The 23978-nt window shown below is 38.9% G+C and overlaps 2 protein-coding genes across 2 annotated transcripts in view; one reads left to right on the top strand and one right to left on the bottom strand.

Moving 5' to 3' along the window:
• Window positions 1–1286, top strand: part of LOC144643384 (myoferlin-like) — a 136435-nt gene extending 135149 nt beyond the window's left edge. The window contains exon 60 of the mRNA XM_078502600.1: window positions 626–1286. Coding sequence (XP_078358726.1) covers window positions 626–658 — 33 coding nt within the window. The 3' untranslated portion in view covers window positions 659–1286. The remainder of the gene's footprint in view (window positions 1–625) is intronic.
• Window positions 1280–22804, bottom strand: LOC144643385 (RRP12-like protein). Its single transcript, XM_078502601.1, has 41 exons — window positions 22374–22804; window positions 21115–21144; window positions 20583–20636; window positions 20353–20429; window positions 19777–19882; window positions 19044–19160; window positions 18739–18862; window positions 18171–18247; window positions 17862–17915; window positions 17213–17311; window positions 16475–16566; window positions 16277–16388; window positions 15698–15798; window positions 15251–15329; window positions 14897–14932; window positions 14666–14766; window positions 14487–14528; window positions 12631–12755; window positions 11873–11937; window positions 10821–10871; window positions 10389–10500; window positions 9887–10035; window positions 9594–9661; window positions 9351–9444; window positions 8458–8616; window positions 7849–7926; window positions 7649–7757; window positions 7278–7385; window positions 7069–7172; window positions 6441–6494; window positions 5658–5749; window positions 4896–5013; window positions 4444–4490; window positions 4249–4315; window positions 3892–4009; window positions 3424–3561; window positions 3208–3239; window positions 2314–2380; window positions 2165–2223; window positions 1925–2007; window positions 1280–1451 (listed from the first exon to the last, which is right to left on the bottom strand). Exons 1-41 carry the CDS (start codon window positions 22707–22709, stop codon window positions 1358–1360), a joined length of 3828 nt encoding a protein of 1275 aa, XP_078358727.1. The 5' UTR covers window positions 22710–22804; the 3' UTR covers window positions 1280–1357.
• Between the last annotated feature and the right edge of the window lie 1174 nt (window positions 22805–23978).

Consider the following 23978-nt stretch of genomic DNA (forward strand, 5'->3'; position numbering starts at 1 on the left):
ATTGAAAATGTTTAGAAAGGGGACTTACGGTGCAAACAAAGCAACTGGGATAGCTTGTTAAGCACAGTCACTAGCGCTATTCTCTCGTAAGCGGAAACGCGGCGTAATTTATAAGTCGGCTCGTCGCGTACATATGTTAAGCTGGGTTCATTCTCTGAAAGCGCTGTGAATTCTTCCTCCATTTACCCTTATTGACGCACACCATTTGTAAGCTCACATCACAACGACGTGATAACCCAACAGATAAACTCTTTAGCTCGACTGCGCTTCAATGAAGCGACTACTTCGGATTACTGAAACGTGCATCATGGAGCTAGCCTGCAATACAGGCGCATTTTCATGGACTCGAACTCGGAACAGGCTTGGAGAGTGACTTAAAACGCGTCCTAGGGAGTAGGAGTGAGGCTGGATGAAGAGTGTGGGCGGAGGGGTTCCCCGCCCCCTCCCCCTTTCTGGCTTCGTTCTCTCGTCTCAGCCCTTTAGGTTCGCGACTCCAAGGCAAAATACACACGAACAAAAATTATCTAACGCTCGCCTATAAACAAACGCCTGCACTGTAGGCTTCATGGAGCAAACAAGTTTATAAAATGGAAACTTTTGATTGCATCCGGTTTTTGTTTTGCAGGGATATACTATGAAGAAAATGCTGGGTGCGTGAGGAAGGTGTAGTCTGGACTTGAATGGAAGAGCACGACGTGTTTGCAGGCTAAAGTTGAAGATAGCTACGTTTTAAATGTCAAGATAGTCAGAAAAAAAAAGCATAGAAAGAAAAGGAAAGTTTAAAAGCAAGGAGGGACGCTGAAATAGTTAATGTTGTCAAATTGAGTGGTATGTTTTATATTATTATGTAGTGGATGAATTTTCGACTGGTTGTAACAGTTAGACGAAAAGACGAATTTTGCACCGGCACATCAAATAATAGGTAGTAAAATTTTCAATATATGGAATCCAGTCAAATGATACTGGACTAGTATTTTTAATTTTATTATATAGAATACACTAAAATAATACGGCAAGACACTTTTTTGTTGTTGATATATTGCACCTTAAATTATGAAATTATAGGGAAAAAATTTTCCGAAATGTACCACCAAGTAAAATTATAGGGCAAGATGTTTTAATTTCAAAGCTGGAAGGCTGCTTTGCAAACGTTCACAATAGGTGAACGTTGTGAAGCTCATGCTCATTTTTTTAAAAGTGGAAACGTTTACATCATAAATTAACATATAGATAGACATAATAGATGGTACTTCAGCTATGAAGAAAATAAATAACCATTTGCTCAATCTCTCTTTCATTCATTGATTCAACCACCCATTAAGACTACAGCTTATTATCACGTGGTGTGAGTATGACGTCATCTTTTTGCTTTCTTGTGCCGGACGTTCGCTGCTCCTCTTTTGGTAGCTCGCACCAGTCCCTTGAACTGACCGGCCATTTTTCTTTGTTTTCTAACCAAATGGAATACAGATAATCCTTTAATACAGACTTCTCACACAGTATGTCACAGAAAACAATGGGAAACCCTGGTGTATCCCCGAACTTAAAACAATTTTCACATTTTGTTTTGTAGCACGTCAATATTCGTTTCAATGACCATACATTGGCCTTTAAATTTAGTTAATCCAAATGAACTGTAACACTTGTCACTTTTTACTATATAACGAAGGTTATTCAGCCAATTTTAAAAGATTGCGAGACAACAGCACCAAGCTGAAAACAAAAAGTCAACAAAACCTGAAGCTACTTTAAAAACACCTTGATTTTCACTAGTTCTGTCCTCACCCTCAAATGTAAGAAACCCACGAGTTGGCTAAATGAGCCGGCTCGAGGTGGCGGGTGTAAAGAGTCGGTTTAGTACAGGTTCAACTTCGATCTGATTATCAAATTCCACGAGGAGATTACCCGTATCTCCACCACTTACCGTTTATTGAGCGTGTTTAACTGAAGCGGTACGTAAGCAAATGGATCTGGCTTTCCTTTCTTCTTCACGTCACCTCCCGCTTTCTATCAAAGGGCAACAAAGATATTTCTTAATAGTATCCGTCCAAGCAGTCAGAAAGGTACCAATTAACTGTCCTTTTCAAAGGAACTATACGGGAAGACACATGCACAAGGCAAAAGATTCACATGACAGAAAGACCAGTCGGTCGGTCAAACATACCTTTGCTTTGTATTCAGCACCAACTGCCTTTTCGCCTTTTCCACGTTTTGACGAAACCCCTGCGAAGTCAATCCCAAGTCAGTAACTCAAATAGTTAATTTGGAAAGTGAAATTACATCAACTGTACACCCGCCAACAAACAAACAAACCTTCGTCAATGTCGTTGTCGTCATTATCAGCCCCAAAGCTCCGTTTCTTTTTCCTTGAAGATGGACTCTGATGGAAACATGGAAACAATGACAATATATGAATCTCAGGCTAAAGCCCTGGTCGAACGGTGGACACAAGTAGTCGCAAGCTGAATTTGCGTACAGACTTGCGTTGGCTGGCCAAACGGGCTCGCAAGTGCACGGAAGTTGTCAAAAAGCCATTTCAATGCTTCTGTGCGCGCATTACTACTCAGTGCTTGAAGTAAACAGCAAGACTTGCGTTGACTTGCTTTGGGTGGCCAAACAGAGAAAAACTTGCCGAAAAATATGAGTGTCCTGCGCAGCGTTAATTGAAATGAACACATTGAATACTGTTATGTTCAACGCTGTAAAGTTCAATGTAAGATTGAACTTAGCAACGTTGAACATTACAGAGAAAAACGTGCGTTGACTTGCGTGCCAATTAGATGCCGAGCAAGGCGAACGCAAGTCGACGCAAGTGCACAACGCAAGTCCTGGCCAAACGGAGACGCACGTGGACGCAAGTTTTCAACTTGCGCTTATTTTCTCGCACCTGTCTGCTCAACAATGTACCCTACGGAAAACGAAGATGTAACGTGTACCTACTAGTACATGACAAACAGGATGCATACTCCCATACAACTCGGTGCTGTCTACCACAACGGGTAAATCTAGAATCCTTTGATTGTTTCAGAAGTGATTTTGTTCCACATTTGTCCCGCCCTTCGCAACCATTTCGTCGAGTTACACCTTTCAAGTTGATCCCCAGGCTGCGACGAGTTTGATGTCTGGGTTTCTTGAGCGACACGTAATAGCGGCTAGTGGAGTCGATAGTCATGCTCTGACTCGCAGTATCTGAGTAATGCGACTTACCTCTTCCATATCATCATCAGAGTCTTGCAGACCTGTCAACGGTTAATTAAATTAACGATAGTCAAAAAGGTATATTAACAACAACAACATCAACTGAACAACAACTGCTACTGCTACTGCTACTACTAATCTTCATTTGTACGCACTGATACATTCCATATTATGGTAAATAACATGCGACTTCTTTTCATGAAGCGTATCACACAGAATTATTACCTGGTTTTCTTTTGCGTTTGGATCCAAGCTCATTTTGTTCTTCCTCGTCATCGTCATCCGGTATAATGAGCTTTCCATCAGCAGAGGTCTGGAAATCATCTGTCGCTTTACGTTTGGAAGGCTTGGTTGGATCAGTGGCTTTAAAAAGAGAAACACAAGTAACCAGGACTGTTTCAGACGAAAAAAAAAATGTATAGACCTGGATTGTCACGCCCTGACGTCAAAAAACGAGTTTCTCGAAATTGTGAGATTTGTCGAATGCTTTTAGACAACTTTCGGAAGTAATTTTAAATACTCGCGAAAGTAAAGTGTTTGCCCCGAGTCTGTTTGTTTACCCATGCAATTTCAATTACTTGCTTCGACCAACATGATTTAACCAAACAGAGTGTGGTGTAACTATTAAAAAACTTTAGTATTGACCTAGAGGCTAACAGGGTTACATAACGACTTGCGAGGAATACAACTTACCCACAACCCTTTGTACAACTGCTGGGTCAAGGAAATCTACAGGCTCTTCCTCGGTTCCCTCTCGGATCCAGGCTTTCGGTCCTTTCGCACGTTCGTTTGCTTTACCTGCCTTCGTCGCCTGTAAAAAGAAAACGAGATTTTTTAAAAAAGACCAATGAATGGGCTTTTAAACTGCCCTAAATCAAGGTTCATAAGGTCTATAACTTCGCTTGAATAACAGTCACACTTATCGTGTACAGAACCAATTTTTTATTCGCAATGGCAAAACCCGCCTCCAATCAGGTTTCATTTACGTCAATGAAATCTTTCCAAGAAGCGATTTCCAATCGTCATTTAAAAACGACAGGATATCTTCACCTTTTTCTTTGCTTTCATGCCTGGTCGCTCCTCTCCTTCATCTTCTCCGAACATGAGGTCTTCATAACTAGAAGGAAACAGTGTACATGAATTTTGTATACGAAATACCAACACGTCTAGCTTTCCAATAAGGTGATTTCTAAGCCATGATTAGCGCAACAACACAGGTAAACCAGAGAAGTGATTGGAACCAACCTTTCAAGTTGTGGAGTTTCTTGTTCTATTCGTTCTGTGTCTTCGTGCTTAGAAGCAAAAGGACAAGACAATCAAAATACACCCTCAAAGACCGGAAATAACCCCCAATAAGAGCCACTCTAGCTTTATTCAGCCAATGGAGTTTTCTATTATCTCTGCCTTCATTAAGGAAGCTCATCGATTGATTTGTAAAATGTATTTGACTTATTTCCCTTTTCAGTAAGAGATGAGTGCATGTTTGTGTTGTGTTTTGTGCTTTTCCGACCCTAAAATTGTATTTTCTTCTATGTAGTTTGGCTTCCGAGACTTGTTAACTCCTTAGTTATTTTTAGTTATAGTTCTTTTTTCTTTTTAATCCGCCCAGTATTTTAATCTATAACTTATGAACTCTACAGCACAGAATTCAAATAAAAAAAAAAAACAGAGTTTTAAAACAAAAATTTAGCACTTACTGATCTTCTTTCTCTTCTTGCAGCCATTTTCTGTCTCTTTAGCCTCTGGGTTGTCTTGTAAATGTTGTGCACTAACTTGCGATGTTCTTCGGGTGTACACTTGTATACTGTTTGGTAGCTAACGTAAAGAGTCACAGTTTTTCAGGTACTAGTTTTACAACTTTTCCAAAATTTTCAGATTAAAGTATTTGGATTGAAATTCGAAAGTCGTAGTCGTAGTTGATCTAGTACTCACAATCCGATCTGAAGGTCCTTATTATGCCCGACCTTTGCTATCTCCGTCCCCTTCCCAGGGGACGCAGGTACCTTTCAGGAATGCCGTGATTAAACGTTATTTATATTTAATTTTGGTAAACTAAACGGAAGAATATCTAATACTCGCGTACATTGTCAGGAAAAACGCGAGCACAGTCAAACATTGTTGTCTACTGAGATTAGAAGAAAGATTCCTGGATTAACGTCCATGATAGACGTAACAATGTAACTCCTCCTCTAGTCTGAAATGTCAGCCGTCCGCTCGTCCCAACCCCCGCGCCCCTCCGTTGGGGGGTTGGGACGAGAGGACGGCTGACATTTCAGACTACTCCTCCTCCTCCCCCTAAAAAATACGAATTAGACAACCTCGTTCCCAGGGTCTCTTTTTCCCCGCCCCCAGGCGGGGAGAGACTCTAGGAACGAGGTTGACTAATTAAGAAGTTCTAATTAAAGTTATTGCAAAACTCGATAAGGTCTTCAGAGTTGAATATCAAACTTGCCACTCACCCAAACTTTCTGATGAGTCGTTCAAACAGAACCTTGACATTGTATCGAAAACGACGTCTCGTGTCATCATTCCACGCCACGAGACCAGCAACCTAAAAATCAAAGAGAGTGAGTGACAACTTCACAGTATTGTTCATCGAAAAGAATTCTAGAGTTGCAAAGACATTTTCCTTTTCGGTTAACCATACAGCTATTTCATTTAACGTTGCTCGACCAAAGCTTAAAGACAAGACTGATAGGTTGTATGGGTCGAAGAAGAGAGCAACTGCACGTGCTGAATACTAATGAGATATAACGACATGACAAACGCGAATTTGCACGTTTTCTTTCTCTGCAGCCATCTGAAAACAAGGTACTTATAGCCACACTAAATTTTAGAAGACTTTTCAATATTCAAGGCTACCCGACATTGAAAGAAAGCTACAGAAAAGCCCCCCTTAGAGGAAAACAAATTCATGAATTCTTCACATGCAAAAATACAAACTTGTACATTTTCTATAGGCCAATATGAAAAGTTCCATTGAATACCCAGATTACCATTCGGTCTTGTGCTTTAAGCTTTGATCGAACAACGTCATTTGAAATATTTGTATATCTGATTTAAAAATTCCAAAACGAGTCTTGGACTATACACAATCACAAAATGATCCGGTTTGTTATAGTTAATATTTCGAGCTGGCCAACTTAAAGTCGCGTGTTTTAGAGTAGAGTGACGTTACAGCAAATCGCTTTAACATAACCTTTCCCACTTGTAGTTTAGCTGATTACTTTCAAGATACTTACAAGATCCTGGACGTAGGGCAGCAAGTCCTGCTGACTCATTACAGAAATTATAACCTGTGAAAGAAAAATGACAAACGTGAAGTTGAATTGCGTGTAACTATAGCAACATGATGAATGTGCGGTAAGAGCGTATAACTACAGATTCAACGCTCGAAGGTATTTCTGTATTTCTGTTGTGTCCTTACAGAAAGCATTCTCGTACCTCGAGTCTTCGTTCCTTACTGCGCAAGCATGACGAAACGAGCGACTCTCGAAAGTTCCGTTGCAGGATAGAATCTGATGGGTTTGAAACACAATAAAAATGACCGGAAGTAAAACACCAAAAAGCCCATTGGTCAGGCTTTTGAAAGCTAGGCATGCGCAATTCAACCAGAAGTCCAATATTTTCCGCGGACTTCAAATCGGAACTTTCCAGGGTTGCTCGTTCCTCGACCGCTGGTCAAGGGGAACTATGACCCTGGGTACCAGGATGTACAGAAAGCGATTCATGTTCACGCCGCCTCTTTCTGCCAGCTGTGCGTGAACGGTAAACAGAAAATTGTCTGAGCAACCTGGCACATCTGGTGGTAGGAGGGGAAAGGAGAAATCTGCGGTGGACTAGCATCCTAAACAAGGTGAGTAACTTTACCTTGAAGAAACCAAGACATGACTTGATCACCTCCCTAGCAACAGATCGCAGACAAACAAGAATGCCTTGAATCAGCTGCTCCAGTAATGCACTGGGAATCTCGTCTGAGAGGGAACCACAAAATAGAACAATTAAACCAGGCCAGGAGTTTTTAAAGCTACAAAGTCTCCAAATACAAAACATTTTATTCATTTCATTTCAGTACTCACTTCGAAACTCATACACCACTCTGGACACGGATATTATGGTTGCACTGATCATGTGAGGTGAGCCTGCGATACCAGCCACCACCAACTCCAGCAATGACGTCAAACATTCTAGAATACAAGAGAAGATACAAGATATAATGAGTGAACCAACAAAAAACAAAAATGTACCTCATTAAACAATCAAGTCAGCCTGCTCAACTGGAAAGACTGACACAACACTTGTTTTAGAGTGGCCATCGTTGGTCATTAATGGTCATTATTCTAAAGCGGAAATTTGCTAAGCAAGAATGAAATGCAAGCCGCTAAATGGCGTTCAAAAATAACCCAAGTTACTCACGACTACAGTCAAAGCCACTCACACAAACTCTCACCTTGTCTGGTTTTGCCCGATGAGCGGAAACTGGCGTTGCAGCACTCGATCAGCAAAGTAAATGCTGAGGAGCGAGCCTTGACTGCAACTTCCTTGGTACAAAGGATTACCTGATTAAAAATCAACACATTCATCAACAGAGCCAATAAATAAAAACTGCCTGAAATTGAGGACTGACTATGTTTAGGGTCCTTAGCTTACCTCTGGAATGATCGCTTGAATGAACTGTATAGGATCTTCCAACTTGCGAACTATATGAGCAAGGCAACGCAAACGGGGCTAAAAGGACAGACAAGGAAATAGAGATTAATGACGTTACTGCACGTTTTGACAAAGACCTATTTTTAAAGTTTAAATTCTTTGAGTTAGTTTTGAGGATTAAATTTGGTTGTACATTTGCATCAAGACAACGTCCCCTTGTTAAGGTTTGCACTATTCTCCCAATACTGATCATCATAATTAGCAGAAGGGACAAGAGGAATACGACAGTAGGGCGAAGGTACTTCCCTCCTCGTTTTACCACCATCATAACGCCTTAACTCACACCGGCTGCTGATTTCCAAAGTAATGTTCTGTGCTGAACACTACTTTGGCTAGCAAATACAAGTGCACTCTTTTATAAACAGCTAGTCTTTCACAAAGTAGACTTGGGATAGATTTCGATTCACTGCACTGAGCATTGAAGCCTGGCCACAAACCAAGTTCCATGATTTTTGTCGAAGGAGCATACATCATGTCACATGAGTCACATGAAAACGCTTTTGTCTTCGGATGCAGTTGATCGTATATTACAACCACAAAAGTACTTACAGTTTTGGAAGCCGAACTCGATGAAGCTAACGTCTTGAGAAGGATTTCTTGAAGCTCCTTGAGATGGGACACAACGAATTTTTGACTGCTCTCAGAATCAGCGCCACAAATCTGCTCCAGTATGCGATAAGCTTTCTTCTGCTGCGTAACATCTGTGGCCTTTAAAATAAACCGCAAAAAGTTCAAATTACTCCCTGTTAGCTCATTTTCAACCCTTTGCCTCACTGAGTCCAACCTAATTTCCAATATTGTAGTTCCAACTTGTGTCTGTGGATAAAATCTTTTGTAGTGACCAATTACGTGAAATGTATTCGAAAGGTCGTCCCTGTGGTGCTGTCTGTTTTAAAGATTTTACTGGATATAAATTTGAGAGATTTTGACTAATTCATTTTAATAATATTTTAACTCTTAAGTAGGTTAAGAGAAGATATGTGTCTGTTGGTATTTCGTGTTCTCAAACTCATTAATAACTCATCATGTAAAACAAAGAAAATCATAACCACAAAAGGAGGTTTAGATACCCGGTCTGAATTAGCATTTGCTTTTTTACGAATTTATTTCTCCGTTTACTTCTTAGTTTTTGTTTGATTGAAAAGATATATCCAACACTCGAGACAATGTTTCATCGGCTATCCAAACACCTCGAGTTTCGTCAAAAATACTCCGCTGCGTGTCGTATTTTCAACTCTCTTATCGGTGTTTGGATATCCCGATGAAACAATATCACTCGTGTTTGATATAGTACTACAAATTCAGCTAACCATATTGACATTGTAAAACAGTTAGACTGGCTGACTGGAGGTTTACACCGGAACTCTGTAACCATGACTCTGTCGATGACTACAATTACCGAGACGATCACATTACACAAAAAAACACACAGACATATGTACCTGTAGCCATGGCAACGCCATATCGTAGAGCATCTTGACGTTTTTCCCGTCAACGTAGGGCGTCATTGCTATGACTAAGTCTATCATCAAATTCCTAAAAAGAACACTCGCACATACATGCACAGATTTCCTATTAATTTCACCATGTACATGTATGCTAATGTATACAGTAATAGCACGTTACCAAATATAAAACGGAATTCGTCCTAAAAATATTTTTTCAATTGAGTTGAAATCACTCACCTAGTCCTCGCATCACTTTCACTGGCTGTTAGCTTTTCTAGACCCTTGGAGAAGAACTTGGCAACAAGCTAAACAAAGACACGAACAATGCCTCGTAAGTTAATCTCCAATATACAACAATGAAATGTACTATTTTTAGTTCCGTCAAGACGCAGATTTTAATTTTTATGTAAGGATCAACACAATCAAGTATTGGGTATTTCAACTAGGGGAACTACCTCATAACTCAGTGAATCAATCAATTATGTTAAGTTACACGAGACAGTTCTCATATCTGTCGATCAGAATCTTACCTTGTGATCTGTTATGCTCAGATAAACCCTCACGGTCTCCAGTATTGGCAGCCTGTCAGGATCGCCTTCCTTTTCTTCCGCGGTGTACAAGTTAAACAGGATCGGCAAGTAGTTCTTTGCATACAGGGATAATTCGTTCTTGCTTTCAGCTGACGGTGACAGACATAGAAAATAGCATTGAATTATTTAATATAAATTTATGTTTACATGTACAGTGTAAACAAACGGCAAAGTTACCTAAAAATGTAACCATATATGGTTATGTAACTATGTATGACCAAAGTACTACTCAAAGGTTAGTTGCCACCTTATCGAGCACTGCATCTCGTTTTTCACGTGTCCCGTTCAGTGCCTCGAGAAATGCGCTTCGTTTCATGAAAGTCGCGCATGGCGAGAGTTTCCTGTTACGTGAGCCACCACAATAGATTTCAAGTGGAAATGCCTGAAATTTAACTGCATAGACGCGAGCAAAAAATCGAAAATCATTTCACTTGAGACTCACCATTATCAGACATCTTGGAGACAAGCAGTCTCAAGGCTTGGCACACTGTTAAACGCAGGTCTGGTCTCTCTGTAAGAGCCACGCCCATTATCCGGGCTACAGACTTGAAGGACTACACATGAAAAGAGGTGAAAAACACAAAACGTTCTAACATTAGCTTGGGCCTAGGCTGTAACTATTAAAATGGATGGGTTTTAAAGTGAAAAATTATCTCTACGGGCCGAGTTTGTCACACTAATGCTGAATTTCCACTGACGCGTAATGTTTTAGACAATGTATGAATGACTTGTGTAAACCTGTACGTAAGTCGTTCACATATTGTGCCTAATTTCTTTTCACGTACGTAAACGCAAGTAAAATAATTACTCGTCAGTGGAAATCTATCTTTACTTACTAATCCTTGTCATGCCTATGGGTTATGAATAATTATACCTGGCATAAGTCAGTTGGTCGGGTGCAGAATCCTGGTAAAAGAGCCCAGATCTGTAGAAGACAACAATACCTATGAGTTCACTATAATTCTACACTTTATAAACAAGTCAGGGACGTAAAAAGTCGTGGGAAAGTTAAAGTAATCGCCGTGAAATCCAGTGCGACTGAGTGCATGAACTTTGAACGTGAGTATGTCAGCTTCGTACTGTAAGAATGGTTGCAATGATTAACAACCTCACTAGTGTTAACTGCGGGTTCAAGTCAATTACAGTCCGACCTCTATTAGGTGGTCACCTATTAAGCGGCCACCCCGCTCCATTAAGCGGCCACTTTCCAAAGTCCCGATTTGTTTGTCACTAAACTGCTGTATTTGATACCTCTATTCAACGGCCACCTCTATTAAGCGGCCGCGGCCACCTTTTTGCTGTCGCAAGTGTATTATTTATATGGTTTTTTACCTCCATTAAGCGGCCAGCAAATTATCTTTCCAAGCGAAATGGTGACAGATGATATATATCGTCTGTGAAATATCTTGAGCTGAATTTTTTCACATACTAACTGTTGATGCAAAAAGGCCTAAGAAACTTGTCAACGATGTTTGGCATATTTTTCTGTACATTATCAACCCGAAGAAATACTGTACATTTCAACTACGTGCCCTCTGTATTAGAGCTAGAACTATGCATGGGCTGGAAATGCACTTGATGTTTTGTTACAATGAATTTTGGATTTATCTTCATATATGTTTACTTTTTAAAAGCATTTTCAGTCAATGAGATTCAATAAAATTATGTTTACTGCCATTCCTATCCAATTTACCTCTATTAAGCGGCCACTTTTCAAAGTCCCGAGGGTGGCCGCTTAATAAAGGTCGGACTGTATCTGAGACGGAATTCCAAGATAGACAGCTCCATGTTTCTAACAAAGTACTGTATGGGCGACATCAGCAGAGTAAATGTATGTTTTAAACGTTGCACGTCTGGTAAAAATGGCCACGAGAGGTTGTGTTCAGTGGAAGGAATAAGAGTGAAAGTATTTGTAAATGTCTTTACTTGAAGTTGTAGAGTGTCATACACTTTACTCTCGAGGAGTTTCCCTGCTTCCTTGAGCGACATTGCTGAGAGAAAATTCAAGAAAATTACCAACAAGTTAGTAAAAACGAACAACCAGGTTTTTTTTCATATCAGGCTTGCCTATATATAGATTTATTGTAATCCATTTCCCTCTTCGATATCGTAAGGCATCCTTACGTCACAGCGTACATGCACCGGTATTTCTATAATTACTTGTTGAGTACTTTTCCAAAAAAATAGTGAAATGTAAGACAGTTTCTCGTCCTCGACTACTGTAACCTGCAATCATGCCCTCCATCCCTTCTGTAGAAAAAAAAAACCCCGCCTGATCACAGGTTCGACCACTGATGCGCAATATATGCCAGGCGCACTAGTCAGCGGATAACAAAGTGTCTAACAGGAAGCGACGGAAGGAGCGAGGGAGTGAAATTGGTCTTGCAATTGCTCACTAGAATTAGAAAATGGCTTTGTCATTTTCCGAGTTAAAATTCAAACCATTATTGCTGAGTTTCCCATAACCTAGGTACAGCAGATAAAGCCTCGTTAAATCACGCTAAGAACAGATGGCAATTTTTCTTTACAAGTCAAAGCTACAAATTTTCATTTCGCGTAATTATGAAAAAATCCTACATCATCCTACAAATCCTACATCAGGCACCATGCCCTACCACAAATCAACATCACGTTTTTACTATTTTGCACCCACACTCGTAGTTGTTTATTTATAGCTGCGTTACCTTTGCTTCTGAGGTTAGCTGATAGCGGAAGCATCACATCAAAAAAGTACTTTAGTTCCGCGTCTTTGACATTATCCTTCAATACAGGGAGGAGCCAACTGCGAGGAAAGTTACACGGTCCACCTCTGAAAATGAAAAGTTGTATAAAGTCAGTTATCAACAAGTGCAATAATGACTTTCAAAGGTATGCGTTTGAACAAACGGAAGGAGAGTGATGTTTCTTCAGATTAACTTACAGGCGCTAGAATGTTTTTCTTTAATATGTTCCAGGCATTCAGATTTTTCAAGAATGAACAAAACTAAGGTGACGAGGCAACCAAAAGACTCCGAACAAGCAAGCCGAGGAGTAACGATGCTTCTAACTAATGATCCATTTCATGGTTCAAATGAATGCACCTTTCGGTCCCAGCTAGAATATTAATTTTACTGTAGAGTTGGCTGTTTAAGGACAGATTTAAATAGTATTACAGAATAACAACCATTATAAATGTTTAACGTTATCGTACTGGGAATTATTTTTGTAAGGAGTATAAAAACTCGGATCTAACGTCAAAGTTCAAAAGTAAAAAGAGAAAGTTCAAAAGCAGTTCACAAAACAGGGTCCGAAATTGCGCCTTCCTGGTCGCCAATGCGACTAAATATTGAGAGCTGGCGACCAGAATTTCACAACTGATCGCCCACTGGCGACTAAGTTGCTTTGTAAGAGTATTCAGAGAAATTGATTAAAAATAAAATTCGGAGCCGTTTTTTAACAATTTATTGACTCACTTTTTATCTTAGTGATGTCCTTGAGATAACACTGAAGTAAATTTCTCGCTACATAATGTATAAACTCCCCAACAGCTCAGCCAACAGCTGCGATCAACACGATTCGAACATTGCAAGCCGCCATGTTGTTTTCCTCAGCGGTTTTCCCCATGACACTATTGCGGGCGCGCCCAGACATGTGCTTTCTTTCGCATGCAATGGTCCATGCAATGAATATTCATTCTGGCGATGTCATGTCCGCGGACACGCTGAAATATTTCCGTCATTTACTTGAAACTGGTAAGGCTACAGATGCAAAAAACTTTGTGGAAGATTTAGATTTTTCCAATTACATGCCAGGCTACTAAGCTACGACGTTCCACGAACGCAACACGTTCTTGTTGTCACTGTGTTGAATGAAAAACTACCTGTCGAAATATGTCAGAAAGTTGGTGGAAATGATGTTTTTTATATTATTAAAGAGCGGAATGTTTGGGTAAGACTGTAAAGTATTTTCCGTTTAAATGTTAGAGAGTTAACATTCGATAAAGAAGACTTTTTAAGACTCTACTTATAGGCGGGTACAGCATTTCTTTGAGTGATTGTCATCGTTGTTTTGTGGTATAAGTAAGCTGTTTTTGAGCATATGAATGGCCAAAAATACACAAGAAGAACAAGTGTTTCGTCTTTTAAGTGTAAAAGGAAAGTCAATCGAAAAACATTGGCGACCAGAAGTTGCCATCTGGCGACTAAAACTTTCGGTCCGGTCGCCAGGTGGCGCCGATGTAAAAAATTTAATTTCGGACCCTGCAAAATGTTGCTTATTGAAAAATTGGGCTTTGTTTACAACATTAATACTCTCGTTACAGTGGTAAACTTTGTAGAGGGATTTCTCTCACGTCACTCACTCCACAATCTCACAAGATGCACAAGAATCGCTTGCAAATCCCAATCGCTTTGTACTCCCCCTACCCTCCCTGATTCGTTTCGATTTTGGAGAGAAAAGGAACGTCTTTGTTCAGTCAAGTTTATGTAATACAAAGAATATCGGAATTGCATCAAATTCAATTTTAAAAAAGTGTAACAAAAATGAAGTCATCAATTCTTACATTTCCTTGTCTAGTTGAAGAGGTACAGCTTCTAAGACAATTCTGTAATAGAAACATTTCCCAAACACATTAACCAAATGCATCGCATCATTTAGCATACAACACAAACCTTACAATAATTGCAAATTTGTATGCGATAAATTCAGTAGTAAAGAACTACAAGAAAAGACATTCAGTACCTTGGCCCCATTTTCTGAATGGCCATTCCAACAGCTCGGTCCAATTTGTTGATATAAGGAAATTGATGCGTGCCCCGCAAGTCGCAAAGGGATATCAAGAGCTTGAAGAAAGAAAATACAATGAATTAACATGAAGGCTTATTGATCAAGCAAACAAGCCCTGTCGTTGCCACCCCACCATCACCACAACAACAACGCATACACATGTAAAATGATATTAAGATGGCTAACCTTTTTCAGTAATTTTCGACAATGTTTCCCAAGAACCTGGAAAAAGAAATGTAAAAGTATATTTATTTAGCCTGTTCGGTCTTGGTAAATGTTGTACAATTGTGAAATATACAATTCTCATTTTAGTAATTTGGTTCATTTTAAAACCTGACAAAAGGATGTAAAAATGCATTGATAACTGACCTGTCAAGCAATCAAAAACAATCTTTAAAAGTATCTGTAAGTATAAATGACTGTCTAATGAATGCTTTATTATGAACATGTATGTACAGTGCGTCTATCATAATTGTTTATAATTTATTATTAAATGCACAGTATGGAAACAGACAAACAAACCCAACGAATAAAGCTAACCTCAAATGTAACTCTGATCACTTCCAAGATAACAGCCCAAGATGCTTGATAACGATATTGGAGACCTGATTCTATACATCTGTAGACAGACAACACAGGCAATTATTAGCTTGAACTGGCTGATCAATAAAAGCTAGCCTAAACTTACCACTTTTTTATCTGTAAGTCCGTTCCCCATAACTATAAATAATTATACTGCTCAAACAGCAACAGCTTTCCGAGTTCAATATCTAGTCTTGGATATTTGAAAGAGAAACCACCCCTACATTGTATTAATTTGCAATTGCACAACTATGCTATGCAGACTAGGAAGCCAGCAAGAGAAGTGAAAAATGTGATTGGCCTTCTAAATTTTCCTGTGTAAAGTTCATGTAGCATACAGGTTGTATACATAATTATTCATTATACCAATAAATTGATATAATAATTATTAAAAATGCGACTCACTTAATTATTTTTTGTAATGGTGTATTAGTTGCGCCAGGAGACTTTGTGATCTCTGCACACACTTCTTCAGCAACAGGAGCAAGACAGTCTTGAAGTAATGTCTAGAGTTGATGGGAGAGGAAGATAAGCAGGTTCATGGCATTGGAGGCAGAGTAGGTCCAAGCATTAAAAAATAAATGTACATGAAGAGCTCCCATAAAACACAATTAAGAGCAGAATCCAGATTTCCCAAACCCCCTAGGGAAGTGACAATTGGCTCAAGAAACTCCAGGGAGTTCGAGAAATCAGGAGTAACAGTGTTTGACTAAGTGAAGCAAATCTAAGGGCAACGACTTTTGGTTTATTATCAACTGAGGAGGTTAACTCGAGAAATCAAGGGTTCAAGAAATCAAGATTTCACTGTACATGATTGTGTAATATATAATTCTGACTTGTTGGAGATTGTTTGACTAAGATATGTCTTTAAACCCTTCTCCTAGCCTTTGCAGATAAAGAAAGGGAATGTATACATGTATGCGTATATAATGCACTGTCTAGTTAAAAGTTTGATTTCAAAGAAAATAGTTTGAGAAAGCTTACATTCATTGTGTCTTGAGCTGCTTTAGATAGAGCAGAGTGATCTGATAAGTAGTAACTCATCAATGAAGAAAAAAATCTTGGAAGATGGTTGTAGCATAGAACTGCATCTAATCTGCAAAAAGAAAACAAGTTTACATGCACAATTATTATAATGAATATGAACATATGAATATCAAAACTGAACTGTAAATTACATACCTTCCAAGATTAACATAAGCCTTCTCCATAGTTGAAATCCAAGCCTGAGATGGTTCATTGTCATTTACACTTGGCTGATAATCATAAAGGGCCTAAAGCAGAGACATTGTAAATAATGTAATGGTTACTTTGAAATCAAAGTCAATACAGAACAGCAGTTCATCTAGAAAAAGAGTTTATCCAGTTGTTGGTATCAAGGAATACAGATGGTCGACCAGTGCAATTAAATGAACTCTGGTTCCTGTAGCATGTACAACCTTATTTGACAGTGCAAGTTAGAGTGTTCTCCTTATAAAGCCACAAAGGGTTTGTTGAGAGCTCCTGACCAATGATAATAATAACAATGTACAGATAAGCTTGGAATTAGGGCAAATAAAATGGTTGGTCAGTCGGTTGGTCGGCTGGGTGGGGGTTTGTTGGGTGGGTTGGCTGGCTGGCTGGTTGGGGGGTTGGTTGCTTTGTTCATTGGGTGATTGCATTGCACATGTATGGTTGCAATAGGTTTGGTTGGTTGGGAGGATGGTTGGTTGGCTGGTTGATTGATTGAAGATACAGTGAAGTATTAGTAGTGCTACCCACGTCCTGGTAAAAGGATTTAAATTTTGTCAGGTTTCCCTTTGGCTAACAACTTGCCAGTACAGTGAACCTTCTCAAATGCTTTCAAGAATACAGGTGCCTATAAGCAATAATAAGGTGGTACTGTACATTATTAAGTAATTAAATAAAGTGCCTTCTTACATTAATGAGCTGGGCATTGAGCTGTTTGCTTAGTGTTGTAGTGTCAGGTGATGCAGAAAGCAACTTGTAAATGGCTTGAAGAGCATTCACAGTCACCATCTGTTGAAAAGAAAACACAAATCAAGAAGTTGCAAGACTATCCATAAAATTAACAAGAGAAGGTGAAATAATTCCTAAAGAGTGGAAAAATTAACATCAAAATTCTTGCATAAAAAATGTTAGAAACATTTGCTAGTAAATTGTATATGTTGCCTCCAGAATAGGAAAACCATGTATACAGTACAGTCATGTTACATGTATGTGTGAGTCTAAATGGGGAAAGAAAAGTATAAGGTAACTAAAGGTATAAGGTATAAGGTCAATATTTTATTTAAAGTCGTTAACGTTGGGAGTGGTTACCCAGTCTCCCGAACCAGGGGCTCATGTTAAAAATGCACGACTATTTACAATAAAACTACTTACATTACTATTGCATTAAAATCATTAAAAACAGAATTAGCTTGATACAGTGTAAAAGATAGGTAGTGGATAGGTAAAACACAAAGGAAAAGAAAATAATTTATAAAAAGACATACATGTACATGTACATGTCGGTTGAGTTTAATAGAAAAATTATATGTCCAACTATAACTGTAGAGTATTTACATACCACATTTCCTAATGTCATCAGTTTTAATAGACACTCACAAACTGTCTTCACATTCTATCAAAAGAGATAATTAAACACAACAATAAATATATTGGTTTATACATGTATTAATAAAAAGTACATCTCCCCATACAGTGTACATTGTCATCTTTTCACCTCTGTGAATATACAGTAACATATACATGTGATATTTAAAAGTACTTTTCAAAATAATACATTTTAACCCAGCAGAGGGTTGGTTTTTTTTTTTTTTTGGTATGGGGGGGGGGGGGGTAAGTCAATCAGTTTTTTGATGTTGAATTTCCAAACCTGTCCAGGAAGACAAGGAAGTATTTCCTTCAGAACACCTATGATATGAAGGGTTGTAGTTGCACCTTGTGAAGATCCTTTACATGAAAAAAAAAAAATAATAATAATAATAATCAAAAAATGAACTTAAACATTGCACAACAGAAAACCGGTTATCTAAAATAATATCACATTAATGGCATGGTATATTCTATTTACTTCTGTTAATTAAGAGCTCTAAACTTCAAATTGGCAGAGCAAGTCTTATATTGGAAAAATCATGGCCACATAGCAAACAAGGATGATTTTTAAGCATATTATTTTGTAAATGACACTTTCATACAAATTAAGATAAACTTGAAACAAGTCGGGCCAACGTTTTTTTCTTCTCAAATTTTGCTCATCCATGCCCCTTTTTGGCTGTTCTATGTTTCTTTTGAGTTCTTCTACACTTTTAAGCCGTTATGATATTTCAGTAAATTCTATGACCAGTTGGTCAGTGCCAAAATTGCCTAAATTTGAATGACATCTATAGCCCCTTTAAAACCCTTGCATGAGGCAAATGGTACTGCTCTTGGCGACCCCTTACCTCCATGTTCTTCAATTTGCTGAATACAAAACTTAGCCGTTGTTGCAGATGCTGGGTGATGTTGCATGTCTCCTGGTGGTTTCTTCAACAGCAATGTGACAGCCTCTTGTGCTGCTTTACGAACCTGCATTGCAAACACAGAGAAGTCGGTGAGAGACAAGCACTGACAAATCGCATGAGAAAATAACTACCGGTATCTTTCATTTTCCGAGAGCAGAATATGGCACTATATGCCATGTAATCATTTAATGAGTGAGATCGTAAACTATAAATCAATGTCTTAAGACTAATCCCACCATGTATACCTTTGGCTTACTATGGACCACAAAGCTAAGTAATCCATTGTAAGTTGTCAATGTTGACGATTCTGACCAGACAGCTCCTTCTTGAACACTCAGCAGTCTGCACAGGCAGGCAAGCAGCTGTGATTAGAAAATCAAAGTAATACTAATAATTAAATTAGATCGCACAAAATAAAATTTAATATGATACAATGTACAGTATGTAGAATTCATGTACACAGGGATTCATTTCAATAAGGAGCAATGGCAGGTATGCTGTCATGAACTGGCCACTAAAATCCTGTGCAGCTCCTCCTATCCCTAAGGGGAAATACCGGTATTTTCACTTTCTTATATTTTGGGCACTGCACAAGGGCAGCCACATTCTTCAAATGTTATTGAAAGCCCGGTATAGAACATATGTACCGTACATGTATATGGTGGGCCCTTAGAATGTAATCAAGGAAAAAAATGTCACTTTAGAAGAAGAACTCGCTTGCATGGCCGACATGTCAAACGTCAAATTATCTGTTTTCAACCACAGGTAATCTTTGCTTTAATACTAGGCGATGTTCGCTCGCTTATTGTTTCTACATGTATGGTAAACAATGGGTAATTAAAATCTCGAGAGAAGTTAGAGGCGTTGAACTTGCAGTTTTTTCAAGCGTCTCGCGAGATGAGATTGAGAGGGTGGTAACTTACTTTTGAGTGGTACTGTACATACATGTGTATCAATTGGTGATGAAGTGATACTTACAGGTCTGAGCAGTCCTGGAGCACCATCAGCAGCATGAGATGCCAGGATCCTAACAAGAACTTGACAAGACTTGGAGAACTTTGCTTGAAGAATACCATCTGGGACACTATAAAGAGATGAATCATTTAAGTTAGTTTTTGTGGATGAGCACTGTTAAATTTGTTTGCATATCTGACTGCCACCATGAAGTGGTTAAACAGTCACAATAGAGAGTTGGTACAAGAGAAGGAGGGTAGGGAAGAGAAGAAAATTTTGTCCCTTCCCCTCTCCTTAACTCCTGTTTCAGCTTCACCGCTACTCCTATGAACACATTTTTTATTTCCACACAGGGACTCAAAATAGACCTGCCTCACAAGTTAGTTAATTTTATGCTCTTGGCACATCAATTCAACAGTCAGGTTCTTTCTTGGGGAATGTGAACCACAACAGCTAATGAGAGCATTCAACTCCAAATGGAATTGAATGCTGTCTATACATAATTTTATTTAGCTGGAGAACATGTGTAAACAGACATACTGAATAGATATACAAAAGATTCTTTTTTGTAACAAAATAAACAAATTCTTTAATTTTTACCTTTTAATAACCAAACTCAACAGAAATGTTATTGCAGTAACTGCTTCCATTTCATCAGCCGACTCTAAAGCAGTCATCTAGAGAAAAAGAAAGGAAATTAAATTATTTATTATCGCCTAGTCTTGTAAAGATTCTTGCCCAAGCCTTAAGCCCTACAATTATTATATTTATATGGTTATTGTGCATGTATAATTAAAAAAAAAAAAACATAAAAACTAAACTTAACCCACCAGAGCTGCAAAGTACTCTGTTTCTGATTCCTTGCCACCCTTTGATTTGATTACCTGTAGACAGTTACATAAAAATGGACTTATCACATCTGTGGGATTAACATGTAGTAAATACATTGTGTACATCTTATTTGACATACAAATTATTTTAAAACTACAGCTGTAGTACTGAGCTCTGGAGAAACAGTTATATTAAGCCCTTGGCATGACCAGGTCATGGTATAAAATCAGCAATTCTGGGCCGCAAGTTATGCAGTGGAAATCCATAACAAAGCAACTTGTACCAGTGAAGCATTACTTTCCTTTCAACATACAGTGTAACCAAGAACAACCATTTCAAATGAGAGTATGTGCTACATGTACAGTTGTACATGTAACTTTATTAAAATATCCTGCTCTGAAAATGACACTGATTTTGATCCTTTCAAAGAGAAGACAGTTTTCACTATAAATTGATACATGTTTAGAATATACAGTACAAACAGACATGTAAAATCTGGTTGGCGTAAGAAACAATGATATGACTGCTTACCTCAGTGACTGCAGCCAGAACAGCACAAACCTGGAAAAGAAAATGAACTTACAGCTGTAAAATGTAAATACATGTACTTCTGGGAGACTTGGTTTGATTCTATCACTAACACATATAAGTACATGTACCTGTCTGTATACAAGTTCCAGTGTACATTTCAAATGAAACAAAACAACTACAAGATGCAGTCAAGTACTTCCTGTGTACCACAGACATTAATATTGTACCCGCATACATATGTAGTCACCTTTGAACAAAAGTTAATGACACCTGATGCACCCAGTAAGCTTACAATACTTTGACTCCTATTGAGTAAACGGTTTAAATTCTCTAGACACAAGAATACATCATGTAGATGTAGAATGCACTGAATGTTAGAAATACATTACATTTGTAGCCTGATAAACTCAGGCTACAAATGTAATGTATTTCCCCATTCAGAAATATATAATCATTCAGAATAAAATGGGGAAGGTGCTTGAAAGCTCTGTGGGAGCCACAAGCAAGTTCAAAAAGTAACTGTGAAAACCCTATGAGAGACAACCATCACTGAATTACTCAGTTGAAAAAATACATTTAAAATATATACCAAACTCGCCTAGAGGGGAGGAGGGAGGAACAGCAGCAAAAAGCTCTTTACACAACCGAACGCGAAGGGCAGGGTGAGCGAAATAGCAATTTCCATCTGGTCTTTTCCTTTCTTTTCAAGTTCCCGTAAGCTACCACTCATTATATGTCTACTTTGTACTAGTCCTATTTCTCTGAGTCCCAGGCTATGCATCCCTGTGTCCTGCGTCCCAAACATGCGTCCTCGCATCCCAGTCCCCATCCCACTTTTAGCCACAGCCATGAATAAGTAACTAATGGGGAGATGTATTTGCATAGCCAGTGTTTTCAAGAGCATGTTCAGGATTGGTAGGGGATCCTGCAGCTTAGCCCAGTGTTGATATCCAAAAAAAAAAACTGATGCTAGATCACAAGCAAACAGACATCAGGCTAATGAATACAGCTACACATGTACATTGTGCTGTATGGGGCTTACATACACAATCATGTAACCTATAGTACAATGTACATGTAGCTGAAAAGTCACTCTACTCATAGCCACATACTATAATTATATCAATTAGTCTTAAATTAACTATGCACTGTATCCAACAGAAACCAACACATGTAAGGCTGCCGGTTCATAAACGTCAGGCTTACAAATGCTGCCTTTATCAACACTCAAGGAGGATTGACCAGTATTAAAAACTGACCTCTTTGTGCTGCGAGGAAGGCGAATCCCAAAACCGTCTCACAGTTGCAAACACAGGATTAGAACAATCCGTTAAACCACTCACACTAAAAGCACCGAACGTTTGCCCGCTTTTAACACTCAATCCTTCCTCGTCCTTAAGTTCAACATCGCCTTCTTCGTCGTGCTTTTCTTCATGTTTTGCAAGAGCATCGACAGTAAGATTAGAGTTCGACGTAGCATGTCCCACAATAGCACCCCTCTTCGCCGCGTCTCTGTGTGTCCTTGTCGCTGGATTTGACCCGCAACTTTGGCCCTTTCGCCAGCGTTTGTTTTTACCTTGTCGTAAGCGCACCATAATGCAAGATAAACTTCTTTAAAGCATTATAATATTGTCTATATAGCGTGTGTTTCCTTCACAATGTTTTCGATTTTCGAAATCCTCGTGAACAATCCTCGTGGCTTTGCAAACATGAGCCTGCGGTTTTCCTCTCAAGTGAACAGCAGTGTAAGAAAAGCAAAAAATACTCTATGTATGCGTCACATAGTGTAACCAATATTTCCTCAAGTCCCAGGCCCTCACTGCCACTTAAAGTGACAGGTTTGTTTGTTTGTCTGTTTGTCATTTGTTTGTTGTTGTTGACTGCTTCCTTGCTTTTTGATTCTAGTCGTTTCGTCCGCATGTTCAGAAGAAAAGTAAGTAGAAACATAACTCAACTCTTTTGAAAAGGTTAAGGTGGCATCAGCGACACAGCCAACCGTCATTTGTCTGAAGGATCTCGTTATTTATTTGTCCTGCTTATGCAATGGCGCCAAGAGAATGCCCCTAAGACTTCCAAGCGATCGGGTTACTTCGAGAGCCGCGCGAAGAACGCTGAGTGGAAAAAAAAAAGAATGAAATATCATAATCTTCTGGGACGTTATCGAATATTGGACACACGAAGTGCAATAAACGAGCGCTAACAAATCTCGGTTGCCGGTTCGTGCATGACACTCCGCTCTCTATCGTGAAAAGCTCAGCTAATCAACTTTTCTTGCAGACTTAAGGTCACTTATTGAACATAAACTCAGGGGTATCTGGAATTTCAATCGCGGGAGGCTGAGATGACAGTAATGCTGAAAAAAATTACCAGTTTGCTCTCGTCTCAGGTACTATTCAGGTGTCGTCTGTAACTAATCAAGCATTGCTCCTACCTATAAGGCAAATACAGCTTTTAGACGGACGCACCCTCATCGTGAAGGGGGAAATAGAGTGAAATAGTAGGTGATTGTTACAGTGAGCTAGTCAGAAAGCGCCCTAAACGCGCGGGAAGACATCAAAAGCAAAAGAAATCATTTATTCATTCCTCGACTTTGTTTTGTAATTTATTTTATTTTAGTCCCCCAAACCTCGGTGCCATGCAATAATATTTAAAATATCGAAGTTTCCCTAATACTGAGATTATCTATTTTGTCTACTGAGCCTGAACACTATCTCTTAGCTCAGGATCTTGTCTGGCTATACTATGGACGACTGCGATTAACCCTTTCATTTGCAAATTTCCCCCGAAAAACGCATTTTTGGTTCTTTGATCTTGAATTCACCTTAACTTTGCTGCTAGAAAAGCACTTTTTCACACTGCAGCAA

This window comes from Oculina patagonica, chromosome 2 (assembly GCF_052425735.1).
Source record: "Oculina patagonica isolate OP01 chromosome 2, crgOcupat, whole genome shotgun sequence".
Taxonomy (NCBI): domain Eukaryota; kingdom Metazoa; phylum Cnidaria; class Anthozoa; order Scleractinia; family Oculinidae; genus Oculina; species Oculina patagonica.